The sequence below is a fragment of the Falco peregrinus genome, chromosome 1 (genome assembly GCF_023634155.1).
Source record: "Falco peregrinus isolate bFalPer1 chromosome 1, bFalPer1.pri, whole genome shotgun sequence".
NCBI lineage: Eukaryota > Metazoa > Chordata > Aves > Falconiformes > Falconidae > Falco > Falco peregrinus.
Window position 1 is genome coordinate 48,597,201 of NC_073721.1, and position 18,093 is coordinate 48,615,293.

Here is an 18,093-nt window from a genome sequence, read left to right on the forward strand (position 1 = left end):
GGATGAGCTTCCCCGCTCTCTCCTCGTGTTGATAGCTTGATGGCTGTGCCAATGCTTTTATTTTTCTTCAAGGAGACTCGTACGGTTGACAAGTTTTCTAGTCTGATTTCCTTAACATAAGGGAAGCATTTAAACCTTGCAATCAACTTGAGGAGAAAAAAAGATGTTGCAGTCAAAGAGCTCCGAGAGGCAGCCCCACCTCCTCCAGCTATGTCTCAGCCGAGCCAAGGACAGAAGCCTGTGTTTTCCATGGCACCTGACGAAGAGGCTCTCGTGTTATCCTGCTTGATTTGGCCTGTACTTGCCTGAGGCCGCTGCTGTCATTTTTCATCTTGAGCTTCTCCAGCCCATCTGCACTTCCCGAGGCCATTGTACAGGAAGATACGGAGCCCCATGTGTCAAGATCACTTCTCAGTGACCTCTCTTTAAGAACCAAAATGTCTCATCCCATGGATTGCAGATGAACCTCTGCTGCCTGGGTCCAACGGGCTGATGTGCAAAAATGTCAGATCCATCCTCTGCCGGTGTGTGCACCAACACTGCACACCTTGCCTTTGCTCGTGGTGAAATAAGCCGGTATGAGTCCACTGCGAAGTGAGCAACCGACCTAGCTCCGGCACCCAAACCAACCGGTGCAGGAGGCCACCATGGAGTCATAAGCTTTCCAGCTGCTGGAGAACAAGGTGCTCACTGAGGTGCTGGGGAGGACTTGGAGGACGCTGCTGAGACGCCACTGCAGCATCCCCAACTCCTGCCGCTTCACCGCAAGCCTCGTGATGCACGTCACCAAGTCCTTTGGTGCTCTTTGAGCCATGTGAACAGCCCAGAATCCCAGTCCTCCGGTAACATTCTTTCCTTTTTAAGCCTTGGGCTCTGGAGAGAAACCTGCTGCTGCGATCGGCAGACTAACTAGATTTAAAAAAAGGAAAGGAAAAAAAAATATTTCAAGTGCACGCTCTGTTTTTAAAGCCTGGTCATAGATGCAACGTGGGCACTGATGGCTGGGTCCCCCACGCCGCGGCACAGGCACTGCCACGCTCAGTGGGCACCGTGCTTTTGTGCCGGAGGAATGTTAACGAGGGGTGGAAGAGGCACAAAGGGGACAGGATTTTCCACGGAGGCAGAGGCGTTTGTGAGAGCCACCATGGGTTAGAGCATCGCAGGCTTGTTTGTTTGCTGGGAGAGACATGGAGGCTACGGCGGCTCCTAATTACCACTTACCCAGCGTTCATACAGATGAGCGCTTGTTTCTGAGACAAAATCCATCCTTCCAGGAACAATAGCGTGGATGACTGGCTGAGGTTTGTTTCTTTTCATGGGGGAGGAGGGGGGAAGGATAATTTGCTCCCACCAAAAATGGACTGAATGGGGTTTTCTCTGGAGGACAGATCCAGCGCCTGGAGTTCCTGGGTATGGGCGCAGCCACCGATGCCCAGCCTGGTTCTCCGGCAGTGTGAAAGGCATGGGCTAACAGAAGATTCACTTTTTAGCCTTGGCTCTCCCATTCTTAGCATGCTCTGATCATCCCTTTTGCTCCTTGCCATTCCCCAGGACACACAGGGATCCACAAAGCAAACGGGTGATGATGCTTTCCAGACCGCCCCAACCTGGATGCGTTCTGGGGACATGCCCCTGCATCGCCAGGGCACACCGTCTTCCCAGAGCACCCGGAGGCTCTGGTGGCCTCCAAGACCCAAACCTGCTCAGTCTCCTCGGAGCCTACAAGTGGGTGGCTGCCTTATTTATGAAGTGCTGGGTGGAGGGTTACTGGGGATTTCCGTTTCACCAGCGGTGGAATTTATTAGGCTTTGCTGCCTTTTTATGAAGCTATCTTCAGCATCTTGAAGCGCTTATGCCTGAGGTACCTGTTTATATCAAAAATGCCACAATAGCTGAGGAAACTAATTCAGAATGTTTCCTCTGCTTTGCTTTTGTGTATCTCCTTTTTTTTTTTTCCCAAAGATGCAGCTTTCTACTACTATAAACAACCTCAAAAGCTGAGATACAAGGAATAAACAGTGGTAGTTTCTCCAACATTTTCAAGTGAACACTGCATTTTTATAAGACGGGCAAAATACTGCTGTGATGCTAAAAAAATCTGACTTCGGAGTATTAAAATGTGGACTGAAACCTTTGTACGCCATCAGTCCGTATGAGGAATGGCTCTGGAAAACAACAGCAAAAATCGCTAGCTCACTTCACTCTCAAAAGCCAGATGCTGCAAAGTGTAAGCAAACAGCAACATTGCTCAAGCAGTGAGAAAATCAGAAACCAAACCCTTTTTCTCAACCTAACAGCATCCTTAAAAACAACAAACAAACCCACCATCATTTAACCAGCTGGTTTAAAGAGCAGCACTTTAAAAGGATATAAGAAACAAGCTCATTAAGCCAAAAGACATTTTCCATTCCAAAATTATTACTAAAAATAACTGTGCTCTTGAACTCTGCCTTTACTTTACTTTACTAGGGTATGGCTACTTTCCTGGTTTCATGTTCACTCAGACAGTGGGTTGGAGACCTGAATTCGTGGTCATTCTCCCCAGACTCCTGTTGGTCCCAAGAGATGCTCTGAGAGCCGAGATGGCTCCAGCTCTGGGGGTGCAGGAGGGATGCACACGGCAGGGAGATCAGGCACAGCTCGGTGACTGCTGTGCTAGTGCAGGAGCTGAGCTCTGAGTCACTCTGGGTTAAAACAAGGGGAAACTTCAGTCCCTCTCGACCAAGTGATGTCTCTGAGCAGCTCCCCAGGGACACGTGGAGGTCTCCAAGCTGCAGACTTGAGTCGCTCCCTGCGATGCTGCAAGTCAGATCCCTCAGCAGTGCAAGCGAGAGCGGGAAAACCAACCCACAAACACAGGGGAAGAGGAAGAACTATTTCAGGCTGTGAAGTTTAACCAAGCCTTGATGTTAAGAGATCAGGCACGCAACTGGACAGAAGATGTCCTGAATCCTCAAAGCATGGCCCTGGACCGTGTCAGGGCAGCTGACAGAAGCAAGCTGCAGCCATGCCGTGCCCTGGCCACAGCCATTACGGCATCTGCACCTGGATTTAGGAATGATCTTGGGAGTCATTTATACAGCCCAAGCTGCAGCCGCTGGGGGAGGACAGCCTTCTGGCCTCCAGATGGACTACAGGCTTCCCGGCCGAGATGCTCAACATCCATTTTACCTAGTTGGCACCAAACGCTGCCGTCAGTGCCCCACAGCATGCTCGGGCTGCACCCTCCAACTCAGCAAGTGGAAGCCCAGTTACCAAACTGGGCAGCCCAGCAGGTCCTGCGGAGACAGTCTGGCTCACGTGAGGAGCCGCTCGCATCCGGAGGCAGCGCTGGGGGAAGGAGAGACGGGAGATGGAGCGGGGCCGGGCTGTGCCGGTTCCCAACGTCTGCTCCTTGTGAGCCGTCCAAGGGCGGCCGGCAGGAGCATGAGAAAGGGCTCTGCGCTGGTATTTCCTGCTCGCTGTGCGATCCGGCGGCGTCGCCAGCAATGGTGGGGCCGGGACCTCGTCACACGAGCGAGCGGCGCGCTGCAACGCCAGGCCACAGAGTCTGTACTCTCCGATGACCCCCTTCACCTCTGAAATTAACCCCAGCCAACAGCACTGCACGCACGACGGCTTCATCCCCAGACCCTCAGTGTTTATTCCCACCTCTTCACAAGACCTCCGCCTCCCTAACTCACAGGCAATTTCCACTTTTTCCCTTTAAAATGTAAGGCTGCTGATATACGGGCACCTTAGACCCTAATGAGTAACAGATCAAGCAGAGAAAAGTTTTGCTTCTGGATGCAAACAGCCACCCCCACAATAATAATCCCTGCATTCGTCAAGGTCCCTGATGGTAATCTTAATTTTGTTGACTATCCGGTATTTAGTGGGAGACAGAGTACAAAAACCAAAGCCTCGCACAGCTGGCAGTAATTCACAGGGGAAAAATGTTCCCAGTTGCTTATTTATTATAGCTGCAGTACCTCAGAGTCCGTGAGGCTCACTCACCGGGAACAGTGTCAGGATCTATCCTAAATGCTTGTAGCAGGGAGCAGCAAGAAGAGATGCACGCCCCAGAAGGAATCCTCCGTTTCCACAGGCTTTCACCCCTTTAAGCCAAGTCTCACGGCCCTTCCAGCAGCACCCCACGGCCACCCTCTGCCTCTCGCCGCCCCGGTACCCTGCCTCGCCTGCCCTGGCCAGGCTCCTTCCTGGAGCACACGGTCAAGGTCCATCCCTCCGGCTCTGCTCTTGGCACGTTCACCTGGAGATGCCCCAGGTGTCAGGATCAAACCCCTCCAGAGCTCCACCAGCTGCCCACGAGGTCCTGTTGATTTTACTCCTTTAAGCCAATTCCTTAGCTAGGTAAAAGAGCCTTTCCTTTTACCCTTCTAGCACAGGGTTTGGGGGATGAATGTGGCCCTCACCCCTCTTCTTCTCAGCTTCGCTCTGCAGGTCGCAGCACTGCTCAGCACCATGCAGGATGCCTTTAACAGTTACTCTCTCACCAGAGTTAGTATTTCGTTTAGAGAGGTTTACTGTATTTCCATGACATACAAATACCTTTGGGCTACAGGAGAGAGACTTCTTTAGCAGGAATCTGCCATGCCTTTATGTAGCTATAAATTAGGTCTCCAGAGCAAGATATTTTTTAGGGAACTGAGGCCCATTACCCCAGCTCTGTTACTTGAAAGATGCAACACTAGGCATTTACACTAGAGGAGAAAAAGCCAGCTATGTTGTGAGTAGTTAGGCAATAGTAATTAGCAGTGCAGGATTTAGCCCAAAACTGTTCCCCAAGACAGAAGTGATGGGGAGGCAGTGGGACTGGTAATGGCAGTTCGCTCCTGGCTGGCAAACTGGATGGGCAGCAGCAGCGAGCTGGGATGGATGCAATGGGAAGGAGACCTTTTTCTGACAAATCTATCACACATGAAACTCAAGAACTGCTCAAAACCAAAGCTCAGCAAGATCCAACTTCCCACTTTCAGGTCTAGGGCAACATGAGGACATCCCCAAACCTGCCATGAGACACTGTGAATTTTTAGGTTTATAACAAGAGAGCACTTGGGGACTGGGGGAGTCACTCCAGCTTTCCCTACATGGGGACTATACCACAAACATCTACTGATGGCCAACGTGCTGGCTTTCTGCCCTTCTCCAAAGCTGTCCTCATGCAGCGCCAGCATCAGAAGATCAGCCAGCATCGCCTGAGTGCACTTCTAGAGTTACAAAGATCCCATCTGTCACACTTTTAAATAATTGGCTGATCCGTTATGAATTCATTTGGTATTCATTGTGATAATGTTAATCAAGATGAATTAATAGAGTCCTCATACCGTACGCGCTCCCTGGGGAATTCCACCACCATTTAGAAATTAATTAATGGACCTATAATTTTAGCGGTGCTGCCCGTGCAATCACCGTTAACGGTAGGCACGATGCAGGTACCCGATGGCAGGGTGTCAGGGCAGGCTATGGCGTTAAAGCATTGCTGCTGGTGTTCCCTTCCCTACAGAGGCTGGCTGAGATGTTTTAGGGGTCTGGGAGGAAAACGGGTCTCCAGCCACCAGCACGGGGCAATGCCAGTGTAATGGGATGCTCCGCATCACCGACACCTGCATTGCTCCCCTGAGAAGCAAGCGCTGCTGCTGAACACACAGGAGACTTCTTGGCTTCTTTTTAGTCACCAGAGTCTCCCCCAGCAGGAGATCAGACTTCCCTCCTCCTCCTCCCTCCTGCCGCACATCTCCCGCTGGATCCAGTATGCTCCACGGCTCTGCCCATCTGCAAAGCAGCCAGGGCAATGCCAGCCCCTCACACACCGTGCCTGCACCGCACCACTCTTCTTTAGAGGCATTTTCTGAATGTCTCAGTCTCTCCATTTAAGCCTAGAGGTCTGGTGGGACGGACAGCTTCATTTTTGATCACCAAAGGGTTCAGCTTCATTTTTGAGCACCAGAGGGTTCAGCTCTGCAGGGCCAAGGGGATCCTGCTGCAATTCCCCCACACCTTGAGCAGAGACAGCTTTGACATTTTTGAAGCGTCTGCGTGTCGTGGGTCCTTAGGTAACCCGTAAATTGAGCGTGGCAGGGTCTGCTCAACACTCGGTGCTGCCCTACTTAATCAATGCTCCAGACAAGACTAAGTGCTCTTCAAAGAGACCGGGCTGGAGCGCTGCTCACGCAACCAGAGCCACTCAGCAGAGGGACAGGTTTATCGGTCAGGCAGGGAGGTGAGCGTGGCTCTGAAGATGTAAGGGGAGAAGGCAGCAGAGAACTGAGCAGCACCACAGGGTCATTTTCACGTCATGTCTGGTAAAAGCCTGTTCTGCCAGCAGTTTAAAACAGATGCAGCTAGCATTTCAAAAAAGCATTTACAAGAGGCACTGCCAGGGAGGTTTTAGAGCCTAAATTTAAATTCTAGTAAGGGAAAAGATATCTTTCAGAAGACTGAATTTCTTTCTTCTTCACAGTGAGGAAAAATCCAGTATTGCTACTGCTAGGGCACACTACTTAGAGCAGCCAGTGCTCAGCACTGGTGCCCGAGCAGCAGACTTAGACAAGAAGGATGATAATTCACTGAATTTCCCTGCCCCTCCTGAGCAAGCCGTACACTACAAACAGCACGCAGCTGGGATGCACACAGGAGTCTCTCACCTCCCCGGCAGCACACTGATTAGTAACCAGTAAATTAAACGTCATCTTTATCTTGCCAGCGTCCCCTAATCAGCTCCACTTCTCCAGGATGCGACATCCTGTGCTGCGCAGAGAAAGAAGGGCCAGGCCAGGTGGCAGCATTTGTCACCTGAAATGCACTCATCCCCGACAGCTTTCGCACCTCTGTTTGATGGGGCTCTGCTGGGAAAGGGAAGAGCTCGCAGTATTTGTTATCGCTGCTCCCAACACGTGGCTGCCGGTGCAAAACAGGGAGTACAAATTCCAGGGCAGCAAACGACCTTGAGAGCACCACCTGCTTTCATTGCCCACCCATCCCACCACCCCCCGCTCCCCAGTGCTGTGCTCAGTGCCTCTGGGCGCTGGCTCATTTACTAATGTGCAACCGTCCATCATCTGGGTACCACTCTGGGACTCAGTGCTGGTTTTGAGCCCATTAGAGGCTCTGGCTGTGGCGCAAAAGCAAAATATCAAAGAGACACGTGCATTTTTGGCACCTCGGCACAGGCAGCCCTTGGCAAGGCTCACGCTGGCTCTGGTGCACATGGTGCTGCCACGGTGCCAACCATGACCCTGCTGGAGCCTCCTCATGAACGAAAAGTACCGGCAGCACCCGTGGGTGCTCAGGCGGGCCAGGCTCCCTCTGCCTTACCTTCTCGCTTCATCCCCATCGCAAGACACTTCTGATAGCGGCAGTACTGGCAGCGGTTGCGCTGGCGCTTGTCGATCAAGCAGTCCTTGTTGTCGCGGCAGGTGTAGGTGAGGTCTTTCCGCACCGTGCGCTTGAAGAAGCCTTTGCAGCCCTCGCAGCTGTAAACCCCGTAATGTTTACCTGTGGGGGGGATGCAACCCAGGTTAAAAGGACCCACCGAGTGTCCCAGGTGCCCCCACTTCCCTGCTTTGCTCTCCCTCACCACAAAGACCAGAAGGTCTTTCCAGGGTCTCTCCCGGCTGTGTCTGGGGGAAGCAGAGGATTCTTGGAGCTGTGAGCAGGAGCTAAAGCACAGTGGCTTTGCCTTGACTTGACTTCCATAAAATGAGAATGCCCTCCATGGGCTACAACCTGGTTTATATCCAGGAAAAGCCCTTGCCATTCTTTAGCCATACATCAGGGGCAAGGCAGTGCAGCAGTGAAACAGGGGGGCTCCCCTGTCCCCGCTGCGACCCATCGGACTCCTCACACCAGGCACACAACCCAGCCTGCTCTGCACCACGCACCCACCCTCCTCTTGCAGCTCCGGAGCCTGACAGGCGCAGGAGATGTCCCCAGGGTCCTCACAAACTAGTCAACCAGAGCACTTCTGGAGCAGAAAGCTTTTAAAACAGCATGAGAATAAAGGGAATTAGCACTTCTTTATCTCCCAGTGGAAAGACACCATGTGAAGCACATCTTTTTATCTGGCACTAAGTGACAATACCACTGTGGATCAAAGGATGAGTAGGGAGAGGGATGCTCACTAACGCCTTGTTTTCAGACGGGCTGTGCAGCTCAGGGCTCAGGATATAACACCACTGCTGAGCACAGACCTGGGGTCTCCCAGCTCAGCTCAGAGCCTGCCCCAAACCAGACGGGCTGGGGACACTGGTCCTTCAGGGACTTTTCATCCCCTCCTCTGAGGGCACAGGGGCTCCTCTCCTGATGGAGAGTCCCCACCTGCGCCCGCTGTGCTGCAGGGAGCCAGGCAAACCCTCGCCACCAGCCTTACCTGAAGATCTGTCCCCGCAGATGGCACATATGTGCTTGGTGAAGGAGGCCATCGTTCCTGAGGGATGTGCTGGCACTTTGAGGACTCCGTTGAGCCCCAGGGGTGGCTTAATGTCTTCTGTGCTGCTGACCGAGTTCATGGGCGAGTTGAGCTGCCAAGACAGAAGCACAGTGCTCAGCGGGGAACGGGGGCACACTGGTGCGGGGCCGAGCCAGCTCTGCAGCAGGGCTTGCCTGTGCACTCAGACATGGGGCAGGAGGGCCAGGCAGAGGACAGGCTTCCAATGGGGACAAGTACTGCTTAGAACACCCACCCACAAAGCTGAACCAAGAGGAGGATTTGGGCACATGAGTCCAGAGACCAAAGGCACAAGCGCTCATCCGCTGCCCTGGCGTAAAAGCCGGTGCAGCTCTGAGCTGGCAGCAGGATTATTTGCAGTGATGGTTTGTGGGAGAGCTGCTGGCTGGGAGCGAGTGCTTACATGGATGATGAAGGCCAGGACACTCGTGCCTTAGCTCTGCAATTTATAGATACCCTTTCAGCGTTCTGTCTCCAAAGGAAAGCTTCACAGCAAAGAAACAGATCCCAGACGCAATGGGGCCTGGCTTTCTCAAGCTGGCTTGGGTGGGATGCTTCCCTGCAGCCTCCAGCCTTGCGGCAGCCTCTCCACACGCCTCTCCTTCCCTCCCCGGTGCGCTCAGTCCCCAGCAGTTGGTGGAGAAAGCAGAGAACTGGGTGGAAGCTGGGTGCTGGTATGGCCCCGTCGCGCTGGTATTGAGCAAAGGATTCCCAGGCTGATTCCCACACTGCTCTGTGCAGCAGGGCAGGGCTGTTATCCCCCTGCGTCCAAAGGGAAACTGAGGCACGAAGATGTAAGACCGACCCATCCTGATAAAGGCAACAAGCTCACAGCAACCCTGCCCGGCCCAGGACAGGTTCAAGGAGGTCTGGGGGTGGAGGGGGTGCCAGGCTGGGGGGTGCCAGGCTGGCTCAGCTCCGATGCAGCCCCAGTCAGGATGGCTGCGGCTGTCCTGCTGGGGACCAGCCCGCCAGGGACTGTCACACAGCCTCCGTCCCTGCCAGCTTCTAATTTCAGGTTGGATACACAGGATTTGTGCTCCTGTTTGTTGTGTTTCTCTACCCTAATAGAGATACTCAGCAATTGCACTTGTCACAAATTAATTCAGGGAAGTCCCAGGGCTTGTGATCTGTCAATTAGAGCAGAGCAGCCGTTCCTCTGGCTTTAAAGTCTCCAGGCTTGTGGGGAATATTTGGCAGGCAGATGACTAATAACCACAGAACACAGCAAGGTAAACCCACCCTAGAGAAATGCGATGGATCTGCTTCCCTCTCCTGCCCTGTCTCTGCCAGCTGATGAATCAAAAGCAGCCGGGACCTGGTGCCACCAAGGGATATGCTCCTGGGCTTTAGCTGCTTTTCGGTTACGCTGCGACAGGGCAGAGAGGCGAGGGGCGAGCGGGAGCCCAGGCACAGAGCCTCCCTCTGTGCTACCCTGCGAGCGGGGGCTGCCGGCACTGCTGCAGCACATCCTCCATGGGTCACTGGCTCCAGCAATTCCTCCCAGCGCCCCTTCCTGGGAAAGGGAGCCGTTTCCCAGGTGCAGCTGGTGGCTATGGCTCCTGTCGTGCTGCATCACTGGCCGCTGCCACACCGGAGCGAGGGCAGAGGCCATCAGCTGCCTGCTGAAGATAAGCCTTTTGCTACCACTTCCCCCAGCTCCAGCAGCCCACAGAGTCACCCCCCCACTCCGTCCCGAGAGCATCTGGGGGAGACGATGGGCAGAGCAAGACGGGGCAAGCACTGCACCCTGCCCTGGCCCCAGCCCAGGAGGGTGGGGGGTCCCACCACCCTCCCCAGCCCCGTGCATCAGCAGGATGCCCCGCTCGCAGCTGAGTCAGCCCTGGGCTGGCGTGGGGGAAGTCTTCGTTTCCTCTTGCACCACCAGCCCGAAACCTCAGCAGAAGGACCATGTGCACCCTGGGGTTCCCACACCACCCCGGCGCCTGCCCCGTGCCTTCCCCTCCCCGCTGGCAGCCGTCGAGCGAAACCAGCAGCACATGCAGGCAGGGAGGAGGCAGAAGGGGAGGCAGCGGCCCCCTGCCTTGGCACAGCACTTCTGCTCCGGAGCACACAGCTCTGCTCAGCAAGCGAGCAGGGACGAGGAACCGCTGCTCTGCTTCCCCAGCGATGCCCAGACTCCCTGGCTCCTCTCCCTTCCCCGCTCAGTTCATTGCACCAAGGACCAGCTCCTGTCCCTACCGGCAAGCAGAGCTTTATTCCTCCTCCCACCCAACATAAACCCCCCTTCTCCAGTCCCCCAGGCACCCTTACAAAGAGCATTGTGCCAAAGCAGAGAGCGGCTCTGGAAAAGCCTAATCCTGCGTCTGATCTCTTCCCACTCACCCCTGGGCGCCCCGAGCTGCTGCCAGCAATGCCTGGGGTGGCTGCGCCCTTGCAAACCGCCTGGAAAGTCCCTCCCTTTCAGCTCTTACTGAACCCAGATTTTTTAGGTAAGAGGGTTTAAATATGTGTTAAATCCCAGTAAGCAGCAGAGCTGCTGGGTCTAGTCTCCTGGTCTGCCTGGGACCTTGCTCACCACTGCAAACTACCCCTGCTTTCAGCTGGCTCCTGCCCTGCTGGGCACCAGCATCCCCTCCCCGAGGGGGCCTGGGCGCTCCCTGGGTGCTGGGATCCCATGGCAGGACACCCTGCCTCGTGCCCTAATTTTGGGGCTGCGTTTGGAGATCATGGGGGTCCTGGGAAATGCACAGTGCTGGAGGGAGGGCACTGGGAGCGCTCTGAGCATCCTCCAGCGCTGGCACCAAGGGCTGCTGGCTCCCCACCTCCACTGGACCAAACGGGAGAGGGATAGCATCCCGGCTTTCGGGAGCCTGCTGGCTCCTTCTCATCCCAGTGCTGGCAGGAGCTAGGGTGGAGGGGACCCACCACACCTCGTACGCCCTGTGCCCTTCTGCTCTGCTGGCCTTCCGGAGGCAACGAGGCATGGCCTGATGGCAAGTGGCATCTGCCATCTGATTCAAACCACCTTCCATCAGTGCCATCCCCGCCCGGCGACGGGGGCCGCACGCCTCATTACCCCCAGCGCTTTGCCAACCGGTGCAGTGGCGCAGGGGGCTGCGCTCCCCTCTGAGCATCCACCCTGCTGCCTGCCTGCACCCTCCTCCTCCTCCTCCCGCACTCCTCCACGGGCCCAGGTAGGCGTCTCTGCCCGCTGCAGGGACAGGGACCTAATGCGCCCAGACAGGGAACAGATGGCAAGAGCCATTAGGCTGAAGACCTCCTAACTGTCACCTCTAGGAAAACCACTTAAGACAAGTCCCTGAACAGAGGATGGGGACTTGCACCGTGCTGAAGGCTGGAGCCACCGCGCTGCTAGCTCATTCCCCAGCACCGTCTGACCATGCTCTCAATTCCCCTTTCTGCCCTATGGCTCTGCTTTATTTCGGTTCCCCCAGCTCACTGGTCCCCAAAGCAAACCGCACCTTATAATTGACGCTGGAGGTGCATCACCCCTTCCCCCTTTTCTCCCCAGCTCGTGGCTAACCCCTGTGTTGCTTCACATCCCCCCTTCCAGCTCCTTCCCCACCATTCTGGTGTTCTTGCTGCTAATTTTGCTTTGGCCACCCGTTCACAGGCACCATTACAGTTCCCCTTCCCTTGGCCACAGAATGGGATGCGGCGTGTCCACCCCACTCACCTCCCACAGCAGGGAGCGGGACCCAGCGGGATCCAGCCACACCGGGCTGCAGGGTGCAGGTCCCCCCACATCTGTGGGGGTCACAGGCCAGATCCTGCATGGCAGAAGCCCATCAAAAGGCAAATAAAGCTGCCGCCTCTCCGGCCGGCATGGGGATGCTGCGTCCTGGGGAAGCTGCCTGGGGGTCCCCAGGGATGGGACTCAGTGGCACAGCCCTCCCCAGCCCTGGGTAGAAAGACCTGTTATCTCTGGAAATAAATCAGGCCAATATTTAAAAATAAAGGTGCCGGCAGGTGCTTGACTCCCAGAGAGGGCTTGGAATAAATAAACCCGCAGCAAGTGGCAGGTGGTGGCCAATTCCTTAATCTGCCCTTTTACTAAACATATACCGAGCGAGCAGCCAGCAACAGGTGGCAGGGGCTGGCCAACGCGCCCCGATCTTGCTATTTTTAAAAAGAGCTTATCTCTCTGTAGTTGGAGGTTTTTTACATAATCTTCAGCCGGCAAATGCTAGTCCTTCCCCTGCAGGGAGAAAGGGGCAGCGGGCAGGGGACCCCTTGGCCCGTGCCATGGGGACCATGCGCTGGCCCTGGAGGGGACATGCTGATTCCCAGGGAGGGGATGGGACTGCTCAGGGGAGAAGCACAGGGTGCAGACAGCCCTAGGGTGGCTCTGCTCCTGCCAGAGCTACACCAGCCCCCGGGTGACCCAGGGGTAGTCACTGCTCGCCTTTCACCCCCAGCTTGGGGACAAATAGGGCAGGACTGGAGGGGACAAGTGATGGGAGGGGATGGATGGCCAGCCGTGCTGGTCCCTCAGAGACCACCCAGGGCAGCCCCAAAGGCAGCCGCAGACACCCAGCTCTGGCCAGAGCAGCAGGATGCCTCTGGCTTATTTTCCCCCTTGTGCTTCTGCTTTTTGCCTCCCTTCGGCGCCTGCCCGCGCTGGGGTTTATCTCCCTGTGCTTGCCGGCTCAGTGAGCCAGGGCTTGCAGCCAGGAGACCAGAGCCAGTTCTGGATTGGGAAACCCATCGAGGTGGCTTCTCCCCAGCCGAACAGAGAGCAGTGACAACCCTGCCACCTTCCCCTTACCTGTGGGCTGCTGGTGCCAAATCCCAGGCTAGGGGTGGAGGGGACGGACATTGAGTGCGGGCCCATGGGGGAGCTGATGACGGAGAACGGAGGTCCCATGCCATTGATCGGCGAGCTCAGGGTGCTGATGGGCGAGTGGAGCTGGCCCGGGGAGCCCAGTGAGGAGCCGATGCCAGGCCCAATGGACGGGTGGAGGGATGGGGTGGCCATGGGCCCCCGGCTCGTGGGAGAATTCAGGGACGTGGAATTGACTTGGTTGGAGAAATCTGCAAAGGAAGAAAGAGAGAAACGAGGCTGAGTCTCCCATCCAGGACAGGCTCTGACATACAGCCGCAGCAAGCCCTGAGCAGCAGCCCCCCGCACCCTGCCGAGGGGCTGCTCTTCAACCTGCCCCTGAAATTCCCAAGGCATCCTCCATCTTTCAAAACCACCTTCTGCTGGAGCACCTCTGCAGGTGTTAAGACACTGAGAGCATTTCTGCCTGGACAGCCTGTCACCACTGCCCTCCTCCAGGTCGCCCACCCACTGCACCCCAGCTCTAACTCTGCCACGGAGGCAGCATCTCTGCTCCAGCTGATGATGCACGGGTAGCGACCCCACCACAGATGCCCTCTGTGCTGCAGCATAATCCAGATTTATCACAGCATGGCAGGGACAGGCCATGCACGGGGAGCGTGGAGGGGCTGTGTGCCTGGCAGCACCTGCACACTGCAGTGGTGGGGAGGACAGTTTATAGAATCATAGAATCATTTTGGCTGGAAAAGACCATTGAGATCTTCAAGTCCAACTGTTAACCCCGCACTGCCAAGTCCAGCACTAAGCCACGTCCCTAAGCACCGCATCTACGCATTATTTAAACACCTCCAGGGATGGGGATTCTACCATCTCCCTGGGCAGCTGGTGCCAATACCTGGCCACCCTTTCAGTGAAAAACTTTTTCCTAATATCCAATCTAAACCTCCCCTGGTGCGAAGAGGGGTGGTGAGAACTTGTTTGTGCATTGCACATGTGCTTTGTGTGTCTGTCCAGGGCACCAGCGTGCCATTGGGATGCCTGCATGTGCCAGCAGGGAGGAAGATGCCTGCCTGCCACGTGGGTACCAGCAGGCACCTTTCTGCCGGCAGCAGCGGCTGGGCTGTGTCCGCTGGCACCCCAGCAGCTCCCCCGTCCTGGGGGAGCAGGAGGAGGAGGGGCGGGAAGAGGGGGTTAAAAATAGACTCCAATTCTCCCAAGAGGAGACATGGAGCCATTCCTGGCACATTTCCTCCTCATCCTGTCACGCTGCTTGCAAAACAATCCCGAGCGAGGAAGGGGCTGGCTCGTGGCCCCCCGGCAGGCTGCAAGGAGGAGCTGCCGGAAGGCAGCAGGGACCGGGGACTGGAAGGCAGTGGGGACAGGGGCCCTGTGGCATTGCCACCGCTCACCCCAACATCCACCGGGACCCCCAATTCACACCAGCAAACACTGGCCCAGAGAGGGGCAGGCACCCACATGGCCAATTGGCCAGGGGCTGTTCATGGCAGGGCTGGGAGCCACTGCTTTTGGCTACAAGCCCCAGAGTTAACTAAATTCTGGGAAATACTGTCTTCAGTCACCTGTATGGGGTCAGCTATCTCCCCAGGGGTTTGGAGCAATTAGCATACAAATGTTACACAGTGGGAAACCCACTTGCTGAACCCAAAGCCCAGCCCCAGCAATCTTCCTTGAAGATCACCAATCCTGGTTGGGAAACCCCAGCACAAGGAAGCAAAGGCCCAGCAAGGCAGCAATGCTCCTCTCACAAAGCCATGCACCCAGCATCCCACCGCCGCACCCAGCATCCCACCGCTGCACCCAAAGCCCCATCACTGCACCCAGCATCCCACCGCTGCACCAAAAGTCCCACCACTGCACCCAGCATCCCATCATTGCACCCAAAGCCCCATCACGGCGCCCAGCATCCCAGCGCTGCACCAAAAGTCCCACCACTGCACCCAGCATCCCATTGCTGCACCCAGCATCACGCTCCTGCACCCCACATGGTCACACCTCCCCCCCCAGCACCTCCCCTCCAGCCTTGAAGCATTCAGCCCCATCCCTGCCTTGTGTGGGTGCTGGTGGGGCGCAGGGACCGCCAAGGTTTTCTCCTGGGAAGAGCCACTGTCATGGGCAGCCATGCTGTCCTGGTGCCCAGAGCCCCCTGTGGCACGTGCCCCCCCCACGCAACCCAGCCGTCGCCAGCACGCCCCTGATGTGCCGTCCCCACCGCAGGTGTAACAGAATTACACACGCCACGGGAGAGGCTTGCTCCCTGCACAGATAATTCCTTAAATCCCCAGACAAGAGCCAGAAGTAGGATTCCTGGGCCAGAGAGCAAAGGGGGCTTGGATGCAAAAATGGGGATTAGGCTCCAGGGTGCTGCCAGTTCCCTCTGCCTGGGTGTCCTGTTCCATCTGAGACAGGCAGAGGGGACATGCACCCGGACCCTGTGTCCCTGCCAGGTGCCAGTGTTGATGCCGAAAGGAGCACGCCGGGACCACCCGCCCTGGCAGGCATCTCTGTGGCCAGGGCAGAGGCGAGCATCCCTGTCCCTGTGGGGCTGGCCTCGCCATCGGCTCTCGCAGGATGTTGATATAAAACAACCACCGGCCACCACGTCACCCGCAGCTGAGTGACGTGCGGGCGGCACAACAGGAACCCCGGGAAATTCCTCAAGGCTTCGTGGTCTGCTCCTGGGGTTTAGCACAGCGGGACAGAGTGATTCCTGGCTCTCTGCTTTTTGGTGGAGTGGGGCCAGGTGCTGTGGTGGGCTCTGGCAAGCCGGGGTGTAGCCATGCCCCCACCGCCGTCCTGGGTCTGGGGGGAAAGGCGGGAGCTCATCCTGCAGCAATTGTGTGTCTGGGTACGGGGTCCCAGCCAGCTCTAATCTGGCCGACCCCCAAAACCAGCTGCTAGCCAACGTGATGGACGGGACACCTTCCAAGGATGCGCTGGATCCCTTGGCCAGAGGAAACAGGCACTTGACCTGCCGGCAAAGGGAAGGCAGCGAAGCACAGTCCTTCCTTTTAAAAGATCCTGAATATTTAAGGCAGGAGAGGTCACAGGCAGGTTACTGGCGACCGGCCCGTGCCTACTCAAGCACATCAGAAAGCAAAGCACGTGCGGGGCCAGCACCTCTCCCAAAATACCCATCCCCTGGGTACCATGGGAGCTCCCCATCCCCAGGCATCCCACGCCTCCCAGCCGGCTCCCCGCACCCATCCTGTTTACATGCTTTGCTTTCCCCACAGACACGATCCCCGGCACCCAGCGAGGAACTGGGTGTGTGTGGTAGGGGTTGGTCTGGAGAAAATAATTCAGGCAACAACAACAGAAAGGAAAGGAGGCGAGAGGAGGACTAACCCTGCACTGAACAGGCCTGCCAGGGAGAAGCCTGTGCAGGCACGGACACATTTGGGTGTGTTTTCACCCAAAACCTTTGGCCAAACGCTCTGAAATCTGAACCAGACCTGAACTTCTTGAGAGCACCATGACTCAAAGCCCAGTTCAAAGCAAGCCCTTGGACTCTGGGATGTTCCCAGTCCTCATAAACACACCTTCTCCTCTGCAGCCCAAACCCCAGTGCAACAGCGGCAGCCGTGGGAAACATTTACCCTCAGCCAACCGGCAAATATGGAAAAGGGTTTGGGTTTGGGGTTTGGGTTTTTTGGCTTAGCAAAATGAAGAGTCCACCTCAGGCAACTCAGCGCAGATGCTGCCAGCCCCCAGGTGAAGGGTCAGTGCTCCCAGCAGGGAGATGCATTTGGGGAAAATAACGACTCGAGGTGGAGAGGTGGGGATGTAGAGCTGGACAGGAGAAGTCTGCCCGCCTCACTCATCACAGGCATCCTATAGGACCTGGAATGCTAAAGGAACGCTAGCAAAAAACAATCTAAAAAGGAGAAAAAGCCTAGATTGAGGAAATAGCCTTAATAGAAACAAATAAACCCCCAAACTGATGCATACCACTTGGACTGCAGCAAACAGGAGACCTATTTTCCCAAACACATTTTCAGTTCAAGTGGTGTGAGACTATTCATTTTTCTTGCATAGTTTTGCCATTTAAAGCCGTTGTGTGTGACTATCTCTTGACCAAAATAAACTGTGCTGGTTTCTAAATAAAATAAATAAATAAATAAACTCCTTAAAGCATTTCCCCTCTTGCCGCACCCATAAATTGCAGCTATTTTCTCTGTGTGTCCTTTGTTTAAAACACAACGACCTCTATATATCTTATAAGATGCCCCATGGCAGTTGGGAGATCAGAACGAGAGCTCTTTGGCAGCTAAGGAATTTGCAGTGAAGCTCCTTTTCTTTCTCAAAAACCATGAGCCCGCGAGCCAGAAAATCTGGATGGGAATTTTTCCCAACGAATATGACATTTAGGGCAGAGCCCCAGGATCCAGCTCAAGCGGCCAAGCCAGGCGGCGGTGCGGAGCCATGCGCACACCTTCAGCTCTCCTCCACAGCAGGGGAAGACGATTCAGCTGAAACCATCACACAGAGACTAGAGCCAGCGGGTTTTGATCTGGCCTCCAGATAAGGAGCCTGAGTCTTGTTTTTCTGGCACGGTGCTCGTCGCTGCCCTTTGCCTTAGCAGATACCTGTCCTTGCAAGATCTCTTTTGGATGCCGTCATCCCTGCTTCACAGCTGGGGAAACCAAGGTATCGGGAGAGCGATGCTCCTGATGAGGCAGTGGCCCCACCGGCAGACACAGACGCCACAAGTAGGGCACAGGCTTACGTGACCTTCAGCAAGGTCATGCAGGAAACTGGAGCCAAAGCTGGGAATAGATCCTGGCTATTGCAAGACACAGGCTAGCATCACGACTGCTGAATCAACCTTCCTCGTATTTTTATTTTCTCTCCTGCC

The 18,093-nt window shown here is 55.7% G+C and overlaps 1 protein-coding gene across 6 annotated transcripts in view; it reads right to left on the reverse strand.

Annotated features, from left to right (window-relative positions):
* The window catches only part of RXRA (retinoid X receptor alpha), a 119,213-nt gene that overhangs the window by 27,703 nt on the left and 73,417 nt on the right, over positions 1–18,093 (reverse strand). For all 6 annotated transcript variants that reach the window (XM_055801112.1, XM_055801116.1, XM_027778056.2 and 3 more), the window contains exons 2-4: positions 13,203–13,468; positions 8,372–8,522; positions 7,318–7,497 (exon numbers count right to left, since the gene is read on the reverse strand). In XM_055801112.1, the coding sequence (XP_055657087.1) occupies positions 7,318–7,497; positions 8,372–8,522; positions 13,203–13,468 (597 nt within the window). The remainder of the gene's footprint in view (positions 1–7,317; positions 7,498–8,371; positions 8,523–13,202; positions 13,469–18,093) is intronic.